The 17,244-nt window shown below is 38.4% G+C and overlaps 2 protein-coding genes across 21 annotated transcripts in view; one reads left to right on the top strand and one right to left on the bottom strand.

Annotated features, from left to right (window-relative positions):
- Positions 1-2,599, top strand: part of GRIP1 (glutamate receptor interacting protein 1) — a 304,055-nt gene extending 301,456 nt beyond the window's left edge. For all 19 annotated transcript variants that reach the window (XM_064419422.1, XM_064419429.1, XM_064419424.1 and 16 more), the window contains one exon: positions 745-2,599. In XM_064419422.1, coding sequence (XP_064275492.1) covers positions 745-981 — 237 coding nt within the window. In that variant the 3' untranslated portion in view covers positions 982-2,599. The remainder of the gene's footprint in view (positions 1-744) is intronic.
- On the bottom strand, positions 2,395-16,116 carry HELB (DNA helicase B). 2 transcript variants are annotated; one of them, XM_064419439.1, is made up of 13 exons: positions 15,840-16,116; positions 14,278-14,652; positions 13,591-13,799; positions 11,431-12,294; positions 10,194-10,365; positions 9,307-9,448; positions 8,226-8,356; positions 7,188-7,272; positions 6,255-6,314; positions 5,495-5,699; positions 4,705-4,839; positions 4,057-4,494; positions 2,395-3,566 (listed from the first exon to the last, which is right to left on the bottom strand). In XM_064419439.1, the coding sequence occupies exons 1-13, from the start codon at positions 16,099-16,101 to the stop codon at positions 3,477-3,479; spliced, it is 3,168 nt and encodes a 1,055-aa protein (XP_064275509.1). In that variant the 5' UTR covers positions 16,102-16,116; the 3' UTR covers positions 2,395-3,476. The 2 variants fall into 2 exon arrangements, with proteins under 2 accessions (XP_064275509.1, XP_064275510.1); XM_064419440.1 differs by lacking the exon at positions 15,840-16,116 and adding an exon at positions 15,466-15,722.
- Positions 16,117-17,244: the final 1,128 nt, after the last annotated feature.

The raw sequence follows: 17,244 nt of genomic DNA, 5'->3' as shown, positions 1-17,244 counted from the left end.
ATGGCAGCACTTCATGGAGCTTTGGACTTTTATGCAATGCCACTAAAGCTGGATTTTCCTGTGCAGTCAGGTTTATAGCCACAAATTCTTTCAGAATACTAGGTATTTTAGAACTCCAAAGGAGACATACAAATTCTCACTAGGAAGCTACAATTTCCCACAGTGTTTCCAGACAGATTTTTCTTTCTTGCTTTTATTAATACAGACCTGAGAATTATTTCTGTGTTTAATCCAAGTGTTGACTGACATGGCTGGAATAATGTAATATTTACTCAGCACCACACTTATCACAGTGCCAAGCTGGACTATGATGAAAAAACCAAATTTTTCTCTATTAGCCTAATAAAATACTTTACATAAGTTTATATATATGAGGTAAAACCAGAGAAGACTTGAACTGAATTGAAATTACAGAGGTGTCTACTGCATTTAAATTGGCAAACACCACGAAAGACGGAAAAACTATGTGCTGTTAAATGTCATTACTGGAGTGAGCATTGTGAAAGCTGGCAACAGCCAGCACCAGTGTAAATATCCCCACTTCTGCTACATTCTCTTTAAAAGTGAATAGAAAACTTAACTGATATCTTCAGACCAGACATCACAGTTAAATAGTCTTGTAGTGGGTGATTCTCTACTTGGTATTAAATCAAGCTCCATAGTCTCAAGGATAAATTTGTTTCTCTTGTGATCTCATTTTTTTTTCCTAAAACGGTAACAAGAATCAATCATCTCATCAATCAGGTAAACCACGTTCGCACCAGGGACTTTGACTGCTGTTTGGTTGTGCCCCTCATCGCAGAATCTGGCAATAAGCTGGAGCTGGTCATTAGCAGAAACCCCCTGGCATCTCAGAAAGGAAGCTCAGAACAGCACACTTCAGGGAGTGGGGAGTGGAGCGACCCGAATGCTGCCTTCCTTCAGCAGAGCGGACACGCCAGTGTCAGCATGGAGACACGGGATCCTACAAACACCTTATAGCAGAAACCACTGCAGCAGGACATTTGGTAACAAAAGACAATTATGGTGCTAAATCCACTCAAGATTTCTCTGAGACTGAGGCTCAGATGCTGTACAGCACTGAAAAGCACAGGAGGTCAGTTGGTCTGTCTCAAGGCTTCTATTAATCCACGGTTACTTTAGAAATAGTTTCATTCTTCATTAAGTAAAGTCATTTTCCATTCTAAGCAATCTAGGATTAGTAACAGTGAAAAAAAACCCAAACACATAAGGGCCTTTTTTTTTCCCCCAAATAAGAAACTGGGGAGATGTTTTAAACATGATCTAAATGTTCTTCTCCCTCCAGCAACAGCAGCTGTTTGAGGGAAAAACATGGAGTTAACCTCTGCTAACAAACAGTAGTGTCCAGGTTATGCTGTTTTTAGAAATCCTTTTATGAGGAAGGTGCTGCTGTCTGATGGACAAGGCAGAGTGGTTTACTGCACTGGGTTTTCCTGGGAAATGGCTACATCTCTGATTTTGGAAACCTTTATTCGCTGGCGAGAAGGGTGCACTTACTAGACAAAGCAGGGTTTAGATGTTACAACAAAATGCTTGCAAGAAACTGCAGTTTGCATTCAACACTGCTCCCCACTTCAACAAACTTTGTTAGAACATATGTTGTTCCCTATGCAATGAAATATTTAATGGTATGTCTTGCAGCCTGTGGGGATTTTTAAGTAGAGTCTTTTTTAGTGGGATAAAACTTCTGACAAGGGATTACTGAAAAGAATGAAACTGAGTTCAGACAAATTAGAAAGGTTTTTTTTAAAAGAAAGTGGCTTTTTTAAAATTATGTCAGTGGAGATTGATACAAAAGCTCTTTAATGATCCATAAACCTGTAAACTTGTACTGTCACATATGAGCTTTTTATGTCAATCAGTTTCTTGAAGGAAGAAAGGTCCTATTTAATATGCTTTGTTTTCAGCCTTCTTTATGATAAACATTACCCCCTGCAACACATTTTTAGAATATAAAATTGTAAATATATTTTACAAACACATCACACAAATTGTCTCCTCTCCCCTCTTCCCCCAAGCAATAAAATACTGCCAGTTGCTTTATATGCTCACCAGCAGCTGCATTGGTTTATTCTGGTATTCAAGTTGTTATTGGTAATTATTGTTATTGGTGAACATAAAGATACTGGATTTGTATATTTGTAGAGTCTCCATATCTAAGCAATCACCTTACAGAGTTGTTTCTGGTCAATTTAAACTGTTCAATGTATCCCTGTTGCTGTTTCCAATACATAAACAAGCTCACCTGCCCTGCACACACACAAGTATCTCTGATTTCTATTTCAGCACTGCCAGAAAAGGTCAGAATGACATTATAGGCTGAATCATGTAAAAAAAAAAAAACAAAAAAAAACCACGCAACAAAACAAAAACTCCAAGGTCCATGAGTCACTTAAATATGTATTTTTATTTGTAACAAATAAGTATTAAACTGTAAAGTATTTTTGTACAAATTTAATACTTTAATAGCATGATATTTATCGTCTATGTTATGTTTTTTGAAATTCAAACTGTTGCAAATATTTGTATGGAAAAACTGTATAAATTGAAATAAACAGTGATTTGAAGACATTAAAAATGAGGTAGAGGTTTTCTACTTCATATTTTCCCAGTTTTTTTCCCCACAGTTTTAGAAAAAATACCATTTTTATATTTGTGATATACTTTTTCCTACCATATGTGAAAAGAAAAAATTGTTGAAGGTAAGCAGGTTGTACACATTTTAGTACAATGTGTCTGATGTTTGATTTAACATTCAATTTATTAATCTCAAAACTGCAACACAGCAAGTCCCAAAGTACATGTGAGAAAACTGAAAGTGGAATGTTATTTGAATTCTGATTTGGAGTTTTGCTTTTCTTACCAAGATCATCATCAGCACAGAACTATTAGCTAAAGCAGCAATGGCAAGTTCTACATCATAGAAAAAGTTTTCTATGTCACTGAATGCAACATTCTTGTTATGTCTGTAACAAGATTAAAATCCATAATCCATCAAAGCTTCATGGCCACAAATCTGCCACATCATAAAAACGTTTAAAAAAATGTTTTTTTTTCTCAAGTAATCTATAGTTTTGGCACATCAGTAAGTGCATCTCATCAATATTGTAACATTTGGAGATGGATAAATCTTGGTATGGACAACTAGGAGCCTTTAAAACAAAATACATCCTTGTGTATTTTTTAAGGGAACATCTGGAACCTCAAAGACCTGTAAGTTCATTCTTCAGCAAAACGAAAGAATTACATGATTTTTGATGACCAGTACACCAGTGAATCTACTAAAAATGGATCACTGAAAATTTAAGAGGCTCAGCATAAAACAAGCTGTTCTTCACAGAACATGCAAAACCAAGAAAGCCTTTGAAAGGCACCTGCATATTCAGTGTCTCCATCCCAAAAATCTTCAGCAGGTTCAGTAAAGGTTCATACCAAGACCAATTAATAATTGTCTGTTAGCTTTTGAAAAGCTTCCTAGGAATTTGCTGTCCCAATGTTAGATTCTTAAGTCTGGAAGATCCAAGTGGGGATTCTTCTACTGTTGTCTGTCAAAACAAAACAAACACGTTACCCAGGTTTGAAACAGATCTAAAATATAGTAGCTTCTTCAAAACAGGTTCTTTCTCCATGAGCTCAGAAATTAGATGTAATGGAAAAAAAGCATCTGTTATCAGGTTTGACTTTTAAAAAATCAATTTCAATTATTAAATTTTCTATACATCTCTCACAGCACGTAACCTAAAACCTGACATTTGTGCACAAACCATAAACTGATACAGGCTAAGCTAGCCAACAGATCACTCTGAGAGTAAAAATATGTATAAGCTTACTACTATTGACCTTTTTTTTCTGTATTAGCCATATATTACTCTGCAAAGATATCTGCCAAATTTGACTGCTTCACCTATTACTGGTCAACTTGAAAATTATTAAATAAATGTTAATAAAACAATTGTAACAGTGCCCTGGTGACTTGCAGTGGTGAAAGAGAGTGCAAAAGTTTGTTTTGAACTTTCTTAGTAAGGAGATACTTACAGGGGGTATTTCTGTAGCATCCTCAGATGCAGGCATTTGTCTTTTAGATGGACTTGGCTGCAAACTGCCCATCTTCTCTCTGCTGAGAACTGATGGCCCTTCCTCTGTCATGAGGTCACTCTGAAGCTCAGGTGGGTCAGGAGCACCTTGAGTAGCAGAAACAGACTGATTCTCAAGCTCTCGACTTCGCCAGCACTTCATCAGGGGAGAGGGCATTTGTTTGGGACAGTTGTTTGTTTCTGCAATTGCCTCTCTCAAAAAACTCTGCAAACGTGTTTTTCTGGTGATCTCCTTGCTCTTTACTGCTCTCCTGAGGTGCGGCTCCTCAGCCACGACGTAGACGCGGCAGCGGCCCCTGGTCACAGCTGTGTACACGTGCTGCCAGTGCTGCCGGCCCGCGTTGCCGACCACGTACACCACGGTCCTCTCCTCCGAGCCCTGAAACATGGCAGAACTCTGGTTCAAAGGCTGGTCTCCAGGAAACAGTTAAAAAAAAGACCAGAGTGAGGAAGTTGGAGGCAACTGGGGACACTCTCGAGAATATTTTCTATCCTGCTTTCAAGGAATTCTAGTTTCAAGAAAAGTTTCTGATTCTTTCATGAGAGAGTAAGAGCGCATTAGCTCAGCTCACAGCTGCTGTGGTTTTACCTGGAATGTGTGAATAGTTCTGGCCCAGGCATGCTTTATGTGACACAGCTTCCTCAGTGCGGTGTAGCTCACAGTGAACGTGGAGCCATACGTGGTGCTGATGGTCAGCAAGCGCTGCTTATCAATTTCTGCATCCTAAAGGAACAGCAAAACACCCAAGAGTGAGCCTGGATCAGCAGCAGGAGCAATGTCTGTACTTCCCTATTCTGGCTTGCCCTGAAATTACAACAGCTGCAACGTCAACCAGCTCAAAGTTTCAGAAGATGGTAAGCTAAATAAAGTGCTGTCTTTCACTGACCACCTTGAAGAAAAACAGTTCTCACTGTTCAGAACCTATCCTAACTACTGATACTTTCACTGCTCAACTCACTGAACCCAGCAAAAAAAAAAGTTTTTTTGTTGCTGTTACTTTCAGGCCAGCTTGGTTTTCTGCCAGGGAAAACTTAAGCTGTAACATTACTCTTTACTTCAGACCATGTTCATTTAAACATTATCTATTTCAATTACAGTACATTTTCAATTACAATACATTTGAGTATTTACAGACTGTATTTACACTGAACACAATCAGCTGAAACACATTGTACAAAAAAGTCCAGAATTGAGGTAATTTTTTAATTTTCTATTGTACCCTGCCTCGTCCATGCTTTTACACAACTGTTTAGCAGAACTAAGTATGTATTATGGGCCAAATTTAAAAGTGTGAGTTGTTTTCTTCTGGGGATTCAGCAAGCACTGAATCATTTCCCACCAGGTTTTCTTTGTACAAGTTCTTGCTACCAGGACTTACCTTTGTTATGAAAAATATATCTCCATTGCAGAGTCGTTTGCCCTCCTCATTAGACTCTGCAGTGAGTGTGGTTTCTCCACTTCTGCATTCCTGGCCATTAGAACGCTCTCTGACATCACAGGGCACCAAGAGGTCCTTGAGGTAAACATTGCGTGTGCTGGCAATCTTGTCCCCAGTTTGAAATAGAAGTCTGTTCTTATGGTCTCTAGGTGAGAGAAAGAAAAAGGGGGAAATGTATTTACAAAATGTGTATTTATCATCTCTCCGTAATTTTTCTTTCCATTCTCTATACTTGACCCAGATTAAAAACTTTAATAATATTCAAAATAGTTAGTTAGAATAACACTTTTATGTCTTCAACTTTTATAAAACAAATTGGCAGAAAAACAATAACATAACCCAGTAATACAGAGTAGCACAAAAATATTTCAGAATCTATTTATAAATCATATAGTAGCAAAAAAAATTAACCTTGAGGGTTTTTTTCATGTTGCTTTTATTTGAATTTTGAATATTCAGTAGTAACTTAAAATCTCAGAATTCACATTATGAATTTAAATGAAAAGCCTTTTACCACTATTTAAAATGAGATTAAAGAACCCATCAAATAAAGTTTATTATATGAATGATTTATAACATAATCAGATCTGGATGGAACATTGGAAGTTTTACAATCTTACTTTACCGTATTGGCCTGGCTATAACACTTTTAAAAACAAAATTAAATTGGTCACAGGAAAAATGCAAAACACTGGCTTACCTGGTTAAATGATTTGAATAGTGTTGGCAACAAAGTTCATTTATTAGATCACAATCTTGCCTAAATCATACAAAACAAGAACATGAACAAAGTCATTATATACAAAACATACAATTACAAGCAATGTCACATAAGCATTAATTTATAAATAATGGAAAAAGCCCTTTTTCTCTTTGTTGCTCTTCCACCACCTATTAAGAACAATTACTTATTCAGAGTTTTGAAGACAGAGCAGGAACAGTTTTGTCTAAATACCACAGAAAGCTCTAGATTACCTAGATTTGGTTTTAAGATAAAGAAGAAAACTAAAGAAAAACTAAAACCTGGACAGATTATTTTCTGTCTGTGGATATATTAAAAATAGCAAGAAGATTTACTTGCTTTTTAAAGACCTGGAATTTTAACTTTTAAATGCAGCTTAAGTACCTATAAATATATTCTAGAAAAATCATGCAGAAAAATCACTAATAACAGTATTGTACCTGAATGCAGTCTAGAGAAAAAAATTGATACCAGAGTTACTCAGCATTCACAAACCACTTATTAGCTCACTGGGAACCTGTAAATAGTGGGTGTTTTTCACTTACTGAGAAAATGTTCTTCACAATTAAAGGTGGAGGAGTTTTTTCTTAAGTACCCTTTTGTGCAGAACTCAAGGTTATGGACTATTGGTACTAGTGCACATTATCCCTTTTATCCCTTCAGTGTTTCTGCAAAGCCATGCACACTATTCATGCTCCTGTGATTACTGACTTCCAGTCTTTCTTCAAAGTGAGTTAGAGCCCTACAGCCCATCCTTCTTAAGTGATGAGTATTCCAAGTATCTAGTTTTAGGCTATTGCCACTAGTCTCTCCAACTCAACACACTCAGCTATTTTTAGATTGTGGCTGCTAGCAAGGATTTTTTCAATGTCTGCCTGCACACTCCATTACCTTCTGAAAGCAATGAATTGTGATTGTTTGGCATCCTCCAATCCTGGCCCTTTTTTAAGTAAAATCTTTATTGCAGTTTGTAAATCTGTTTTAAAAGACATAAAAATATTCAGAATTTAAAAAGAAAAATATAATTCAATATGAAAATGCATTTGCTTATTTCTTGTTTAAAACAAAAAAAAAGAAACAAACCCCCCCCCGCAAAAAAAACTTACACAAAATGCCACACTCCCAAAAGAAACAGAAATACACCATAAAACACCCAAACAAGAGTGATACAGAAAGACACAAATTCTTATTTCTGTGTTAAACAGCTGTATGGAGCATATTCATGCAAAATAAGGTTTTGATACAGCACAATGAAGAGGTAAAGATTAAATATTTTCAAGCTACAGCCCTATACACTTGGATTTCACAGAAGAAATCTACTTTCAGTGTTCTGCTTTCCGAGTATTTTGCTAGCGTAAGATAAGGTGATAATGTTTGTACTATTTTTTTTTTTCTGCATTCCCCTTGAAGTGTTTTGATGCATATAAAAGAGAGGCCACTTATACCCAATAAATGTCAAAAAAACCCAGTAAACAATGGCTCCAGCCCTGACCCCAAAACATTTTAAAAGAAATACTGGCATCCCTTCTTAGAATTTTCCTAACTCAATTCTACAGCTGGGAGCACATTCCTGTCCAGCACATCATACTGTTACAGTCACTTTTTACTCAAATGATTCACCTGTGAATCAATTCTGAAAATCCCTTAAGGTTTGACAGCTCCAGCTACAATATAAAAAGGCAACCACATTTTATTACAGTGGTGGAAGCTGTCCCGCATTTCAAAGTCTAACTGGTGAGCTGGAGCTCTACAGCCCATTCTTTGCACTTATTTAAAAGTAACTTACTTAGATGGCAAAAGACAAACTATGTATGTAGCATTTAAATTTATACCACAAACAAAGCCAGACTAAAATTTTCCCAAGATTTTTGTTCCAGGCAATAGTCTATGCTTTACCAAAGGGAAAATCAAGATAAGAAACTGACATACTCTCACAATTCCCGCCAGCAGGCAAAGCAATAAAAATAAATTTCTTCTCTGGGATTGGCATTGTCATTTCCTCATTCCAAGCAGAAACTTTCAGCACCTCATCAAATTCAGGAAGCTGCCGGTGAGAGATTCTGGACCAGAGCATTGGAGGGAAACCGGAAAGTTATTTTCAGTTAAAGAATTCCAGCACATCATCATCTGCATCGGTCTGAAGTTCACCACTTAGAAATCTTTTGTCATCTACACTACATGCCCTAAAAACTCTTTCCTCAGAGCATAACTCGATTTCACACTGAAAAAAATTGGTACTTTATTCTCTAAACCCTCCATCACTGCAGCAGATACTTAGTATTACTCATACAGTTCTTCCCATGGGAGCAAAATGGACTGAAACAGAAGTGTTATCAAAAAATAAATAAGAATGTTTGTAAAATACTTAGTAGCTCTGGACATCTTGCAAATGTTCAGAATATTCTCAAATTAATATCAGAACCTAGATTTTCTTCTTAGAGGTTTAAAAAAGAAATCAAGCACTGATAGGAAACAGGATAATTTTCAAAACAAAAGTAATGCAAATGCTGAAAACATTTAGATTCTTTAGGTATTGACAGAGAAATAAATACAAAGAACCTGTAATGTAATGGCCTTTGACATCTAAGCTCTCCAAGCAATTCAATCTGTTTCAGTTGTTGTCACACTTATCAGCACTGTCTTTAAAACTTCATTTTTAGAGGAGCAATTGTAAGCTATTTTGGAAGGCATAAAGTCAGTTGTACATTTACAACTCATTTGAAAACAACAGAGAGTATCTGATAGCATAATAGTGAAATACATCCTATAAAATTCAAGAGCATTCCAGCACACACTTTTTTTGTCCAATATATAGGTCTGAAAAAATCTGTAATGTTTTGTTGCTGTTGTTTGGGGGGGTTGCTTGTTTTTAAAACCAATGCTATGGATTTGGACTAAAAAACTAAAAGAAGCAATACTACAGAGTCAAATCTGGATGGACTGCTATTTGCAGGTAAAAGGCTGGGCAAGAATTACAAGAATTCTTCACACACACATCAGGATATCTTACCTTGAGGCACTGTCTACAATTAGTTGTGATTCAGCTCTGTGGTTAGTTCGCAGTTCCACAGAAAAGCCTCTTGATTTTAGACCCTCAAAGATATCAGCTAACATGTTTCCTGGGTCTATGCTTGGCAGCTGTCTAGTATCACCTAAACAGAATGCATGTTAGTTTTTGTGAGAAGGAATAAAATATCATGTACTGAAAATTGTCTTTAAAAAAATGAATACTTGTATGAACAAATCCTCAAGCCTCTACATAGTAACATCCATGCTTAATACAATTCACATGAAATCAAACTTTCAAAAATCTAAGAAACTTTGGGAATAAGTTTTTTTTATACTCCTCACCCAGTAATACTTTACCAGCAAGTGCAAATTCTTCTGCCTGATGAGTACTGACAGTGATCACATCTTACTCAAACACACTTTGAAAGCTACATTTTAAAAAACAAATGCCATAAGTGGTGTGTCAAAAAGGAAACCTCTAAGAAAGCATAAAAAATTGATTTTACATTTCTTTGCTTTCCTTTTTAAATTAAAACAAGATGATCCTAGCATTAAGAATGGCATGAAAACTCCCTTCTAACATACAATTCATGTGCTAAGAACAGCTCCTTCACATCTAAGGAAATCAGAAAAGTTTACCATTTGCAAGATGTAATGACCTACCACATGGAAGTCAGAATAAGACAAAACACTGCTAAACAGATAATGGCGATACTGATACTTTCATACTGACATTTGGAAAATTGTCTGACCTTGAGAAAATAGCGAAAGTATCCAAGTACAGAACAATGTAACATTTTAAGAGACTCAGTTGGGAGCTCTGATACTTAGGCTGTATATTGGGCATTATTAAACATTGTACAATACTAAATTTGCTGTTTCACTTACCTAGAATAATAAGTTTAGCAAGCTGAGCATGCTCACACAAGAGTTTCAAAACTAAACTAAGAATTTGTACAGACACCAAACTTCCTTCATCCACAATGAGAACTGTAACTGCAGAAAACTTCCACGGCTGTTCTTGGTCACTCCGCCTCCACGATTTAAAGCTATAGATAATCTAGAAACAAATAAAGCAAGCTCTGACACTAATCAACGCTATGCTATGTCATAAAAGTAGACAGTGTGGTATCATCTGATGTATGTAGAGCTATTATCCGAAATTCTGAACTTACACCTGTAAAGACCCAGAATACTCAACCATTCTGTCTTATTTGCTTCCTCAGTGAATGCATTTCTAGCTGAGATTAGCAACACTGACATACATAAATGCACAGTCTTTTTTTTCCTGCAGGAACTGTTAAAGACACTAGGTCAGCCATTAGGTTCCTCAGTAACAGAAGACCTCCTACTACAACTTGATGTCATTAATAATATCCAAAATTGCATAGGGAAGGGGAACAGGCTTCCAGGGAACTATCCAGTCCCCAAAGATAAAATAAACCAACAGAACTTTTTAAGTAATTATAATTTCTATTTGTATGGGTTATTCCGTAACTCCAATGTCTTCTTGGCACCTTTGCTACCTAGAACAAGACAGACTTGGCCTAAGTTTATTAACAAAGTTTGTTTTCTACTCTTTTCTAAAAGAATTCCAAAATTTTCAAAAAAATTCCACAAAACCTAACATTAATTAAGGAAACACTGTGCAAATGAAATTTCTCTCATTATTCAACTCCAGGCTACTGATCTTTTCATGTGTGTGCTGCTATGATTGCTAGGCAACAGGATCCTAGAAAACAGCTCTACCACCTAGAAATCATTTTTGTCTTCATTAAACTAAAACGAGGAACTGAGAAGCTGAAAAAACCAGATGCCCTAGAGAAGCACAAGTTTCAGATGCATATAAATAGTAAAGAGGCAAAAGTTAGCAAATAATATATTTCAAATAACTGATTTATGATTCCCCCAAAACAGAACACTGATTTTCAGATGCTGATTAGCTGTACCCAAGCATTAACATTAATAACAGTAATAGGCTACACATTTCTTAAGGGAAGTCCAATAACAAGCTGCCATTTTTTTTTACAAAACAAGAATGGACAGTGCCAAAAGGTGTTTCAGAACCTAATTTAAAAAAAAAACCAAAAAAACAACAAGAAACAAAACCCACAACAAAACTTACCTGATGCAGTGTATATGCAGGAAGCTGTGTTTTTTCTCTCAGAAGACTTGTTGCTCGCCCTGTAGGTGCAGTGAATAGTACATTCAAATATTTTTTTGCATACATAGTCTCTGATTCCCAATGGTGATCAAATGTATTCCATTCTTCAGAGGCATCCAAGTCTCCTTCAAAGTCCTTAGAAGCAGCTTCTACTTCTTTTTCCATTTGATTTAAATGACGAAAAAGGTAGCTAACTATTGTACTCTTCCCACAGCCTCCTTTTCCACTTATGATTGTGACAGGATTAGAACAAATTTTTTTTACAGCAATCACCTGATCATTGTCTACCTCTGCTTTACTATGGATACCAGACATAGAGCCCACCTCCTTTTCAGGAAAGTGATTTTCACCATTGTGATTGTCTGGATTATTTTCCTCTACTTCATGTGCCTGGGTAATATTCATTTTGTTATTTGCAGTTTCTCCTGGTGTCTCAGAAATGTTAAGTATCTTTTTCACATCCACATCCAGTTTCCATGTGTGGTTTGACAGAAGGTCACCTACATACCTTGCAATGTCTTTTTCAGCTTTGTAAAGATGAGGCAGAAACACCAGCTTTTTCTCCCTAATCACTACATTCTGATCTTTCAAAAATTCAAGAGATTGCCAAACATGCTCAATGGGCATGTGTTTGAATACCAAACGAGCTAATTCATCTTGATCTTCGTATGTGTGTCCCATTTGTCTACAGCGTGTCTTGAGCTGATCATACAGAATTAATGCATTCTTCTGCAAGTCAGGAATCTTCCAGAGGAGATGTTCACACTGACAGAAGGCAGCCCACGTTGCCTCACAGTAAGGAATGTTCAAATCCTTATACATAATCTTCTCCCCAAAAAGAATAAAAGCAAACATAGATTTATTTCAGAAGATGTCAGCCTCTTGCTGAACAACATTCCTCCTAGTAAATACACGCTGCAATTCAGAAGGTGGAAGTTTGCAAACATTTACTTATTTTTCATAAAGCAAAATACTTAAAAGTAAGCTGGAATGATAATTCCTCTTACCTACCCTTCTCTATGAAACAGAAATTTTAAAGATAAAAGACCTGGCAAAGAAATTGGGTACTAGGGAGAACTCATGCACACCAAATAACACATTTTCATGTAAAGGTACACAAACAGTAGAAACAGAGCACAGGAAAGCCATTAGCCAGAATTCTGCGCCCAATTCTGAACATGTTCAGGAAAGATGCCACCTCTACAGACACTAGCACAAAATAGTGAAAGATTGAGATGTGCAAAACAAATGAACTGTTGAGAACAAGAAAAATTAATTGCATTTGCTCAGTCGTAAGAGAAAAAGCTAAAGAGAGTCTTCAAGCAATAAAAACCTGCAGTGAGAATGCAGGTCCTTGAAGCAAGAGAGCAGCCAGTCCATATTGCAAAAGGAACAGTCAAACTGGACATCAGGAAAATCTTTCCAAAGGAAATTTCATTAAACACTGGAATATATTGGCTACCCTGCTGAATCTCTGAAATTAGATTGAGGCAAGTCAGAACCTCCATCAGTAAAGCACTGGAGGCCTAAAGAAGAGGGAAAAGCACCCATATTTGTGAATACTTAATGCTCTCATGTGAGGTCCAGGACTGCTAAGGTGAGGTGCAGCAGCAAAGCTCATGGCAAGCACAGCAAAGGAAAACAGGAAGGTTAGCAACCACTGCAAATCCCACTGCAAAAAACAAACTGCTGAACCAGATGATCTCTTACACAGAAACCCATCAACCTTACTATGAAAGCAAAGATATTGTTCTATATATTAGGAACACAAGTCTCACTTACTGGTATAAAAATTGAAGAGAACAGTTGAGGATTTTAAATTAGCTGCCTAACTTTTGGCCCAATCACCTCAGGCATTTTATTTTCTGTCTCTTGTAGAAAATATTAAATAAATGGTTGTAACAAAACCACTTTCAAAAATCTGAGATTAATTAATTCTAGATCAATTGGAAAAAAAAAACCCTTTGCTAAAACTGAGTCCCATATATCATTCATTTCCAAATGAGCTATGCTTAGCCCCTACAAATGCCCATTTAATCAAGTGAACCCAACTAAAACAGTAGTCTAATGCACCTCAAATGCAGCAAACACCATATTTTTACCATTCATAACATTACCTACCCTGCTGAATCCAAGTTTCCATGGCTCATCCTTTAGTATCTCATCCAGTTTTGTTCCCATCTCATCAGCTACCTCCTCACCATCCATATCAGCCTTTCTTTCCCAGCACATCTTCTCTAACAGACAGCAAAAGTGGCGTGGCAGAAGAACTGGCAAGAACTCCAGTATCCTCGGAAAAGCCAGAGCTCCCAATACTGCCTTTCCTGCAACTGCACACACCATAAACACATGAATTTTTATGTAATATGCAAAGATTGTTTTTATTTTTCTAAAAAAAAATTACACTGACTGTAGGAAGCACCAGTGTCTTTGCATGGTAGAATCACAGAAGCATAAAATGGTTTGGGTTGGACCTTAAAGATCAACTGGTTCCAAATCAAATGGTCCCTGCCACTGGCAGGGACACCTTCCACTAGACCAGGCTGCTCAGAGCCCCATCCAACCTGGCCTTAAGCACTTCCACGGATGGAGTATCCCTAGCACAGACAATTCTACTTAGCCTACAGAATTCAGCAAACTCTCTATGCCTATCTTTAACCGATCAACTGGAATACAGTCCTGACATATTTTAAAATAAAGAATCATTTGAATATACATTTCAAATTAATATATGTTAGTCTGAATGCTGTATATAAGGCAGAACTCCTTAGCTTATAAAACAACTGGAACAAGACAGGATATACCTACATGATTTTGAAACATAATGGAATATGTCATAATCCTTGGTATCTCTTTCGATTCCTCTTGGCTGTAGCTGTGAAACTTGGAACTGTTTTAGTTTTTCTTCAAGGTTTCTAAAACTCAGCACAGACTCCATAGGGAGCCAAGCAAAAAATTTTTCTTTCCAATGTTCAGGAACATGACACTCCGTAAGAAAGAGTGAAAATACTTGTCGGTTGTTTTCTTCTACATCAGTCTGCAGAAAATATGAAGGATATCCTTGCACAAAGTACTTCGACCCCATTTTTTTAGCTTTAACATTAACTTTCCACCAAGGGTCAACTAATGGAAAACGTCCAACCACTTCATACTCCTTTTTGGTGCCGCATTCCTGTATAATAACTGAATCATTAAAAAGAAAAACAAACCCAGTGTTAATTGACAGTCATAAAAATTAAAAGTTTGTGCTGATTAAGAGTATTGTTGGTTCAATGCTTTTTTTTCTTTTCTGTAAGTTGCAGTAGTAATAGTAAAGCGGGAGTTTCTCTAAACTCCTGATGCCTGTCTCTCCACTAGTATTTAAAAAAAAAGGTGAAACTAAACTCAGAAATAAGCATGAGAAATAAATCATTACTATGAATTTATTAAGCTAATGAAATACATATGGTTTAATATTATGGTTTACTATGTATTCCACCTCAAGTTTACAACTGAATTTGAAAGTTTTATCACAAAATATTCTATCACAATGCCTGCAGAGTCTTCAGATATGTTTGTATGCCAAATATTTCCCATGACTGGAACCATCAAAATTGTAAGGAATTAACATAATAAATTCGTAACATTTTGTATAATCTGGTTTGCCTTCAAAAGAAAAAAAAAAAAAATTACACCATTCCCTGATCGACAAGTGGGGACCAATTGCCATGACCAGAGCAAAGTGGGAACCAATGTTCAGCAGGGCCTCTTCCTCACCAGGACAGCTCCTAGCTCTGTAATAACTTATTCACTTACCCATGGTTATTTAGCTCAGTTTAGCCATTTTCAAAACAACTTGCAGATAAAATACTTTTTAGGCAGAGATTGCTCCAATTTCACCTACTTTTCCAAGCTCTAAATAGAAAGTTGGAAGTGATTAACACCAAGTACCAACACTCAAATGTCATAAAAGGAAAAAAAATGCGTTTTGTGTAAAGATAATTTGAATGGGAAAACCTTATGTTTTCCTTCTGTTGCAATCCTGTGCCCGTAGAAAAGCAGAGATCACGCTTTCCCTTCCACTCCCCATTCAGCCGGTACTTGGGATCCCGGTGCCTTCGCTCGCCATCAGTTCCGGCCGGGGAAAGGGCCGAGCCGGGGCCTTTCCCATGCCCGGGGCCTTTCCCAAGCCCGGGACCTTTCCCTTCCCCGGGGCCTTTCCCTGGCGCACAGCGGCGCTCCCGGCCGGGCGGCCCGGGCCCAGCGCCGTCTCTCCGCCGCCATTCGCGCAGCGCCGGCCCCGCTCGCCTCCCCGCGCCCTGCGGAGCCCCGACCCGCGCACCGCGGGCACCGCAGCCCGCCCGGCCCGGCCCGGCCCCGCCGCCCCTCACCGGCGCGGCGCGGGGGCAGCGCGGCCGACAGCTCCCGCCCGGCGGCCTCCATGAGCGCATCCTCCCCCAGGAGCTCCTCGAAGTCCTCGTCGCTCTCCTCGTCGTCGTCCGCCGCCTCCCAGCGCGGCGGCCGCAGGTGCCCCCAGAGCTCCAGGGTCGCGCCCCGCTGCCCGCGGGCCCCCGCCATGCCGGCCCCCGCCATGCCGGCCCCCGCCATGCCGGCCCCCGCCATGCCGGCCCCCGCCATGCCGGCCCCCGCCATGCCGCCCCGCCGCCGATCTGCCCGCCCCGCGGAAGGGCGGGACGGCGCGCCTCGGGATGGTCCGGGGCGACGAGTCAATTATTTATTTATTTGTTTGTTTGTTTGTTTAACACTTCGGGACATAATTCTCTGTCTTTACATGACCCCTATCACGAAACCATCAGATCATAACATCGCACTTCCAGTACATCCCATTGTGTTTCACCCAGCTGCCCCCACAGTAGTTTCATGTTATGTATGAGTGGCAAACCCTTCTCCGGAAGGCCCTGCTTGAAAACTACCTTTCCTTGCCTACGCTGTAACCCTGGACGTTGCTGCTTGGTCTTCACTTTCGCTCAACACCGGACCCTTGCCTTTTCTGACACTTTATGGCAGTTCATTGTGAAACATACCAAGCCTTCTCATGTCCAGTATTGATCTCTCACTGAAGTCCCCCAGAAATCCTGCTGTTCAGTCATGAAAGCAAGTCTTTCTACAACCTGTTTTAAACTGATTTTCACTGGTTAGTATTTATCAGGTTAATATTTGCCATGCTGTTACATAGCTCTGGTTTTTCAGCAAAATTTTGCAGTTGTATTTTTGCATGTTCACGCCGCTAGCAAGCCTACATTTTCATCAATGAATTAAGTTTTGTAAGATTTATTTTTCTTTAAAACATCGTTTTGCTGACTCCTATATTTAGATTCTCCCTCTCTTTATTTTTTTAACTACTTTTCTTCCAACTTCTTCTGTGTTTTGCTCTATACTGTCACACAGTACACTGGAGGCCGCTGTGGATGTCTCACTGCTACATCAGAGTGCTGGCAAGCAAATTAAAGGAGACACAAAAGCAGCAGGTGCTGGTGGATTCTTCTGACTGAGATTAAATAACTGGGTGGTTTCATACCCCAAAAGACCAAAGTGCAACACAGAAATGCCCCCAATACTACACTAAATAGAATGCAGCAAATAATTTGTCCAGCTTCTGAGAAGCTGTCAGCAGCACAGACGTACCCTTCAGAACAGTAGCACAGCTTGTTTGTATGTGTGCATAGAACAAGTGATGTGTAATAAAATAGATCAACATGCAACAGTTACTTTCAGTCTAACCTAAAAGAGACACAATTCTTTTCCTCTCTGTTTCCTGACTCCTTCCCATGCATG

This window comes from Passer domesticus, chromosome 5 (genome assembly GCF_036417665.1).
Source record: "Passer domesticus isolate bPasDom1 chromosome 5, bPasDom1.hap1, whole genome shotgun sequence".
NCBI classification, from domain to species: Eukaryota; Metazoa; Chordata; class Aves; order Passeriformes; family Passeridae; genus Passer; species Passer domesticus.
The sequence above is the reverse complement of the archived record's forward strand: the minus strand, read 5'-3'. Positions and strand labels throughout refer to the sequence as shown.

Bases quoted from the DNA above. Each gene is read 5' to 3' on its own strand.
- HELB (XM_064419439.1), bottom strand. From the start codon at position 16,101: ATGGCGGGGGCCGGCATGGCGGGGGCCGGCATGGCGGGGGCCGGCATG. The intron at 12,295-13,590 runs GTAGGTAATGTT...TTTGGGGAGAAG, and splicing joins GGAAACTTGGATTCAGCAGG to ATTATGTATAAGGATTTGAA. The intron at 10,366-11,430 runs GTAAGTTTTGTT...ATTTGTTTCTAG, and splicing joins CTGCATATACACTGCATCAG to ATTATCTATAGCTTTAAATC.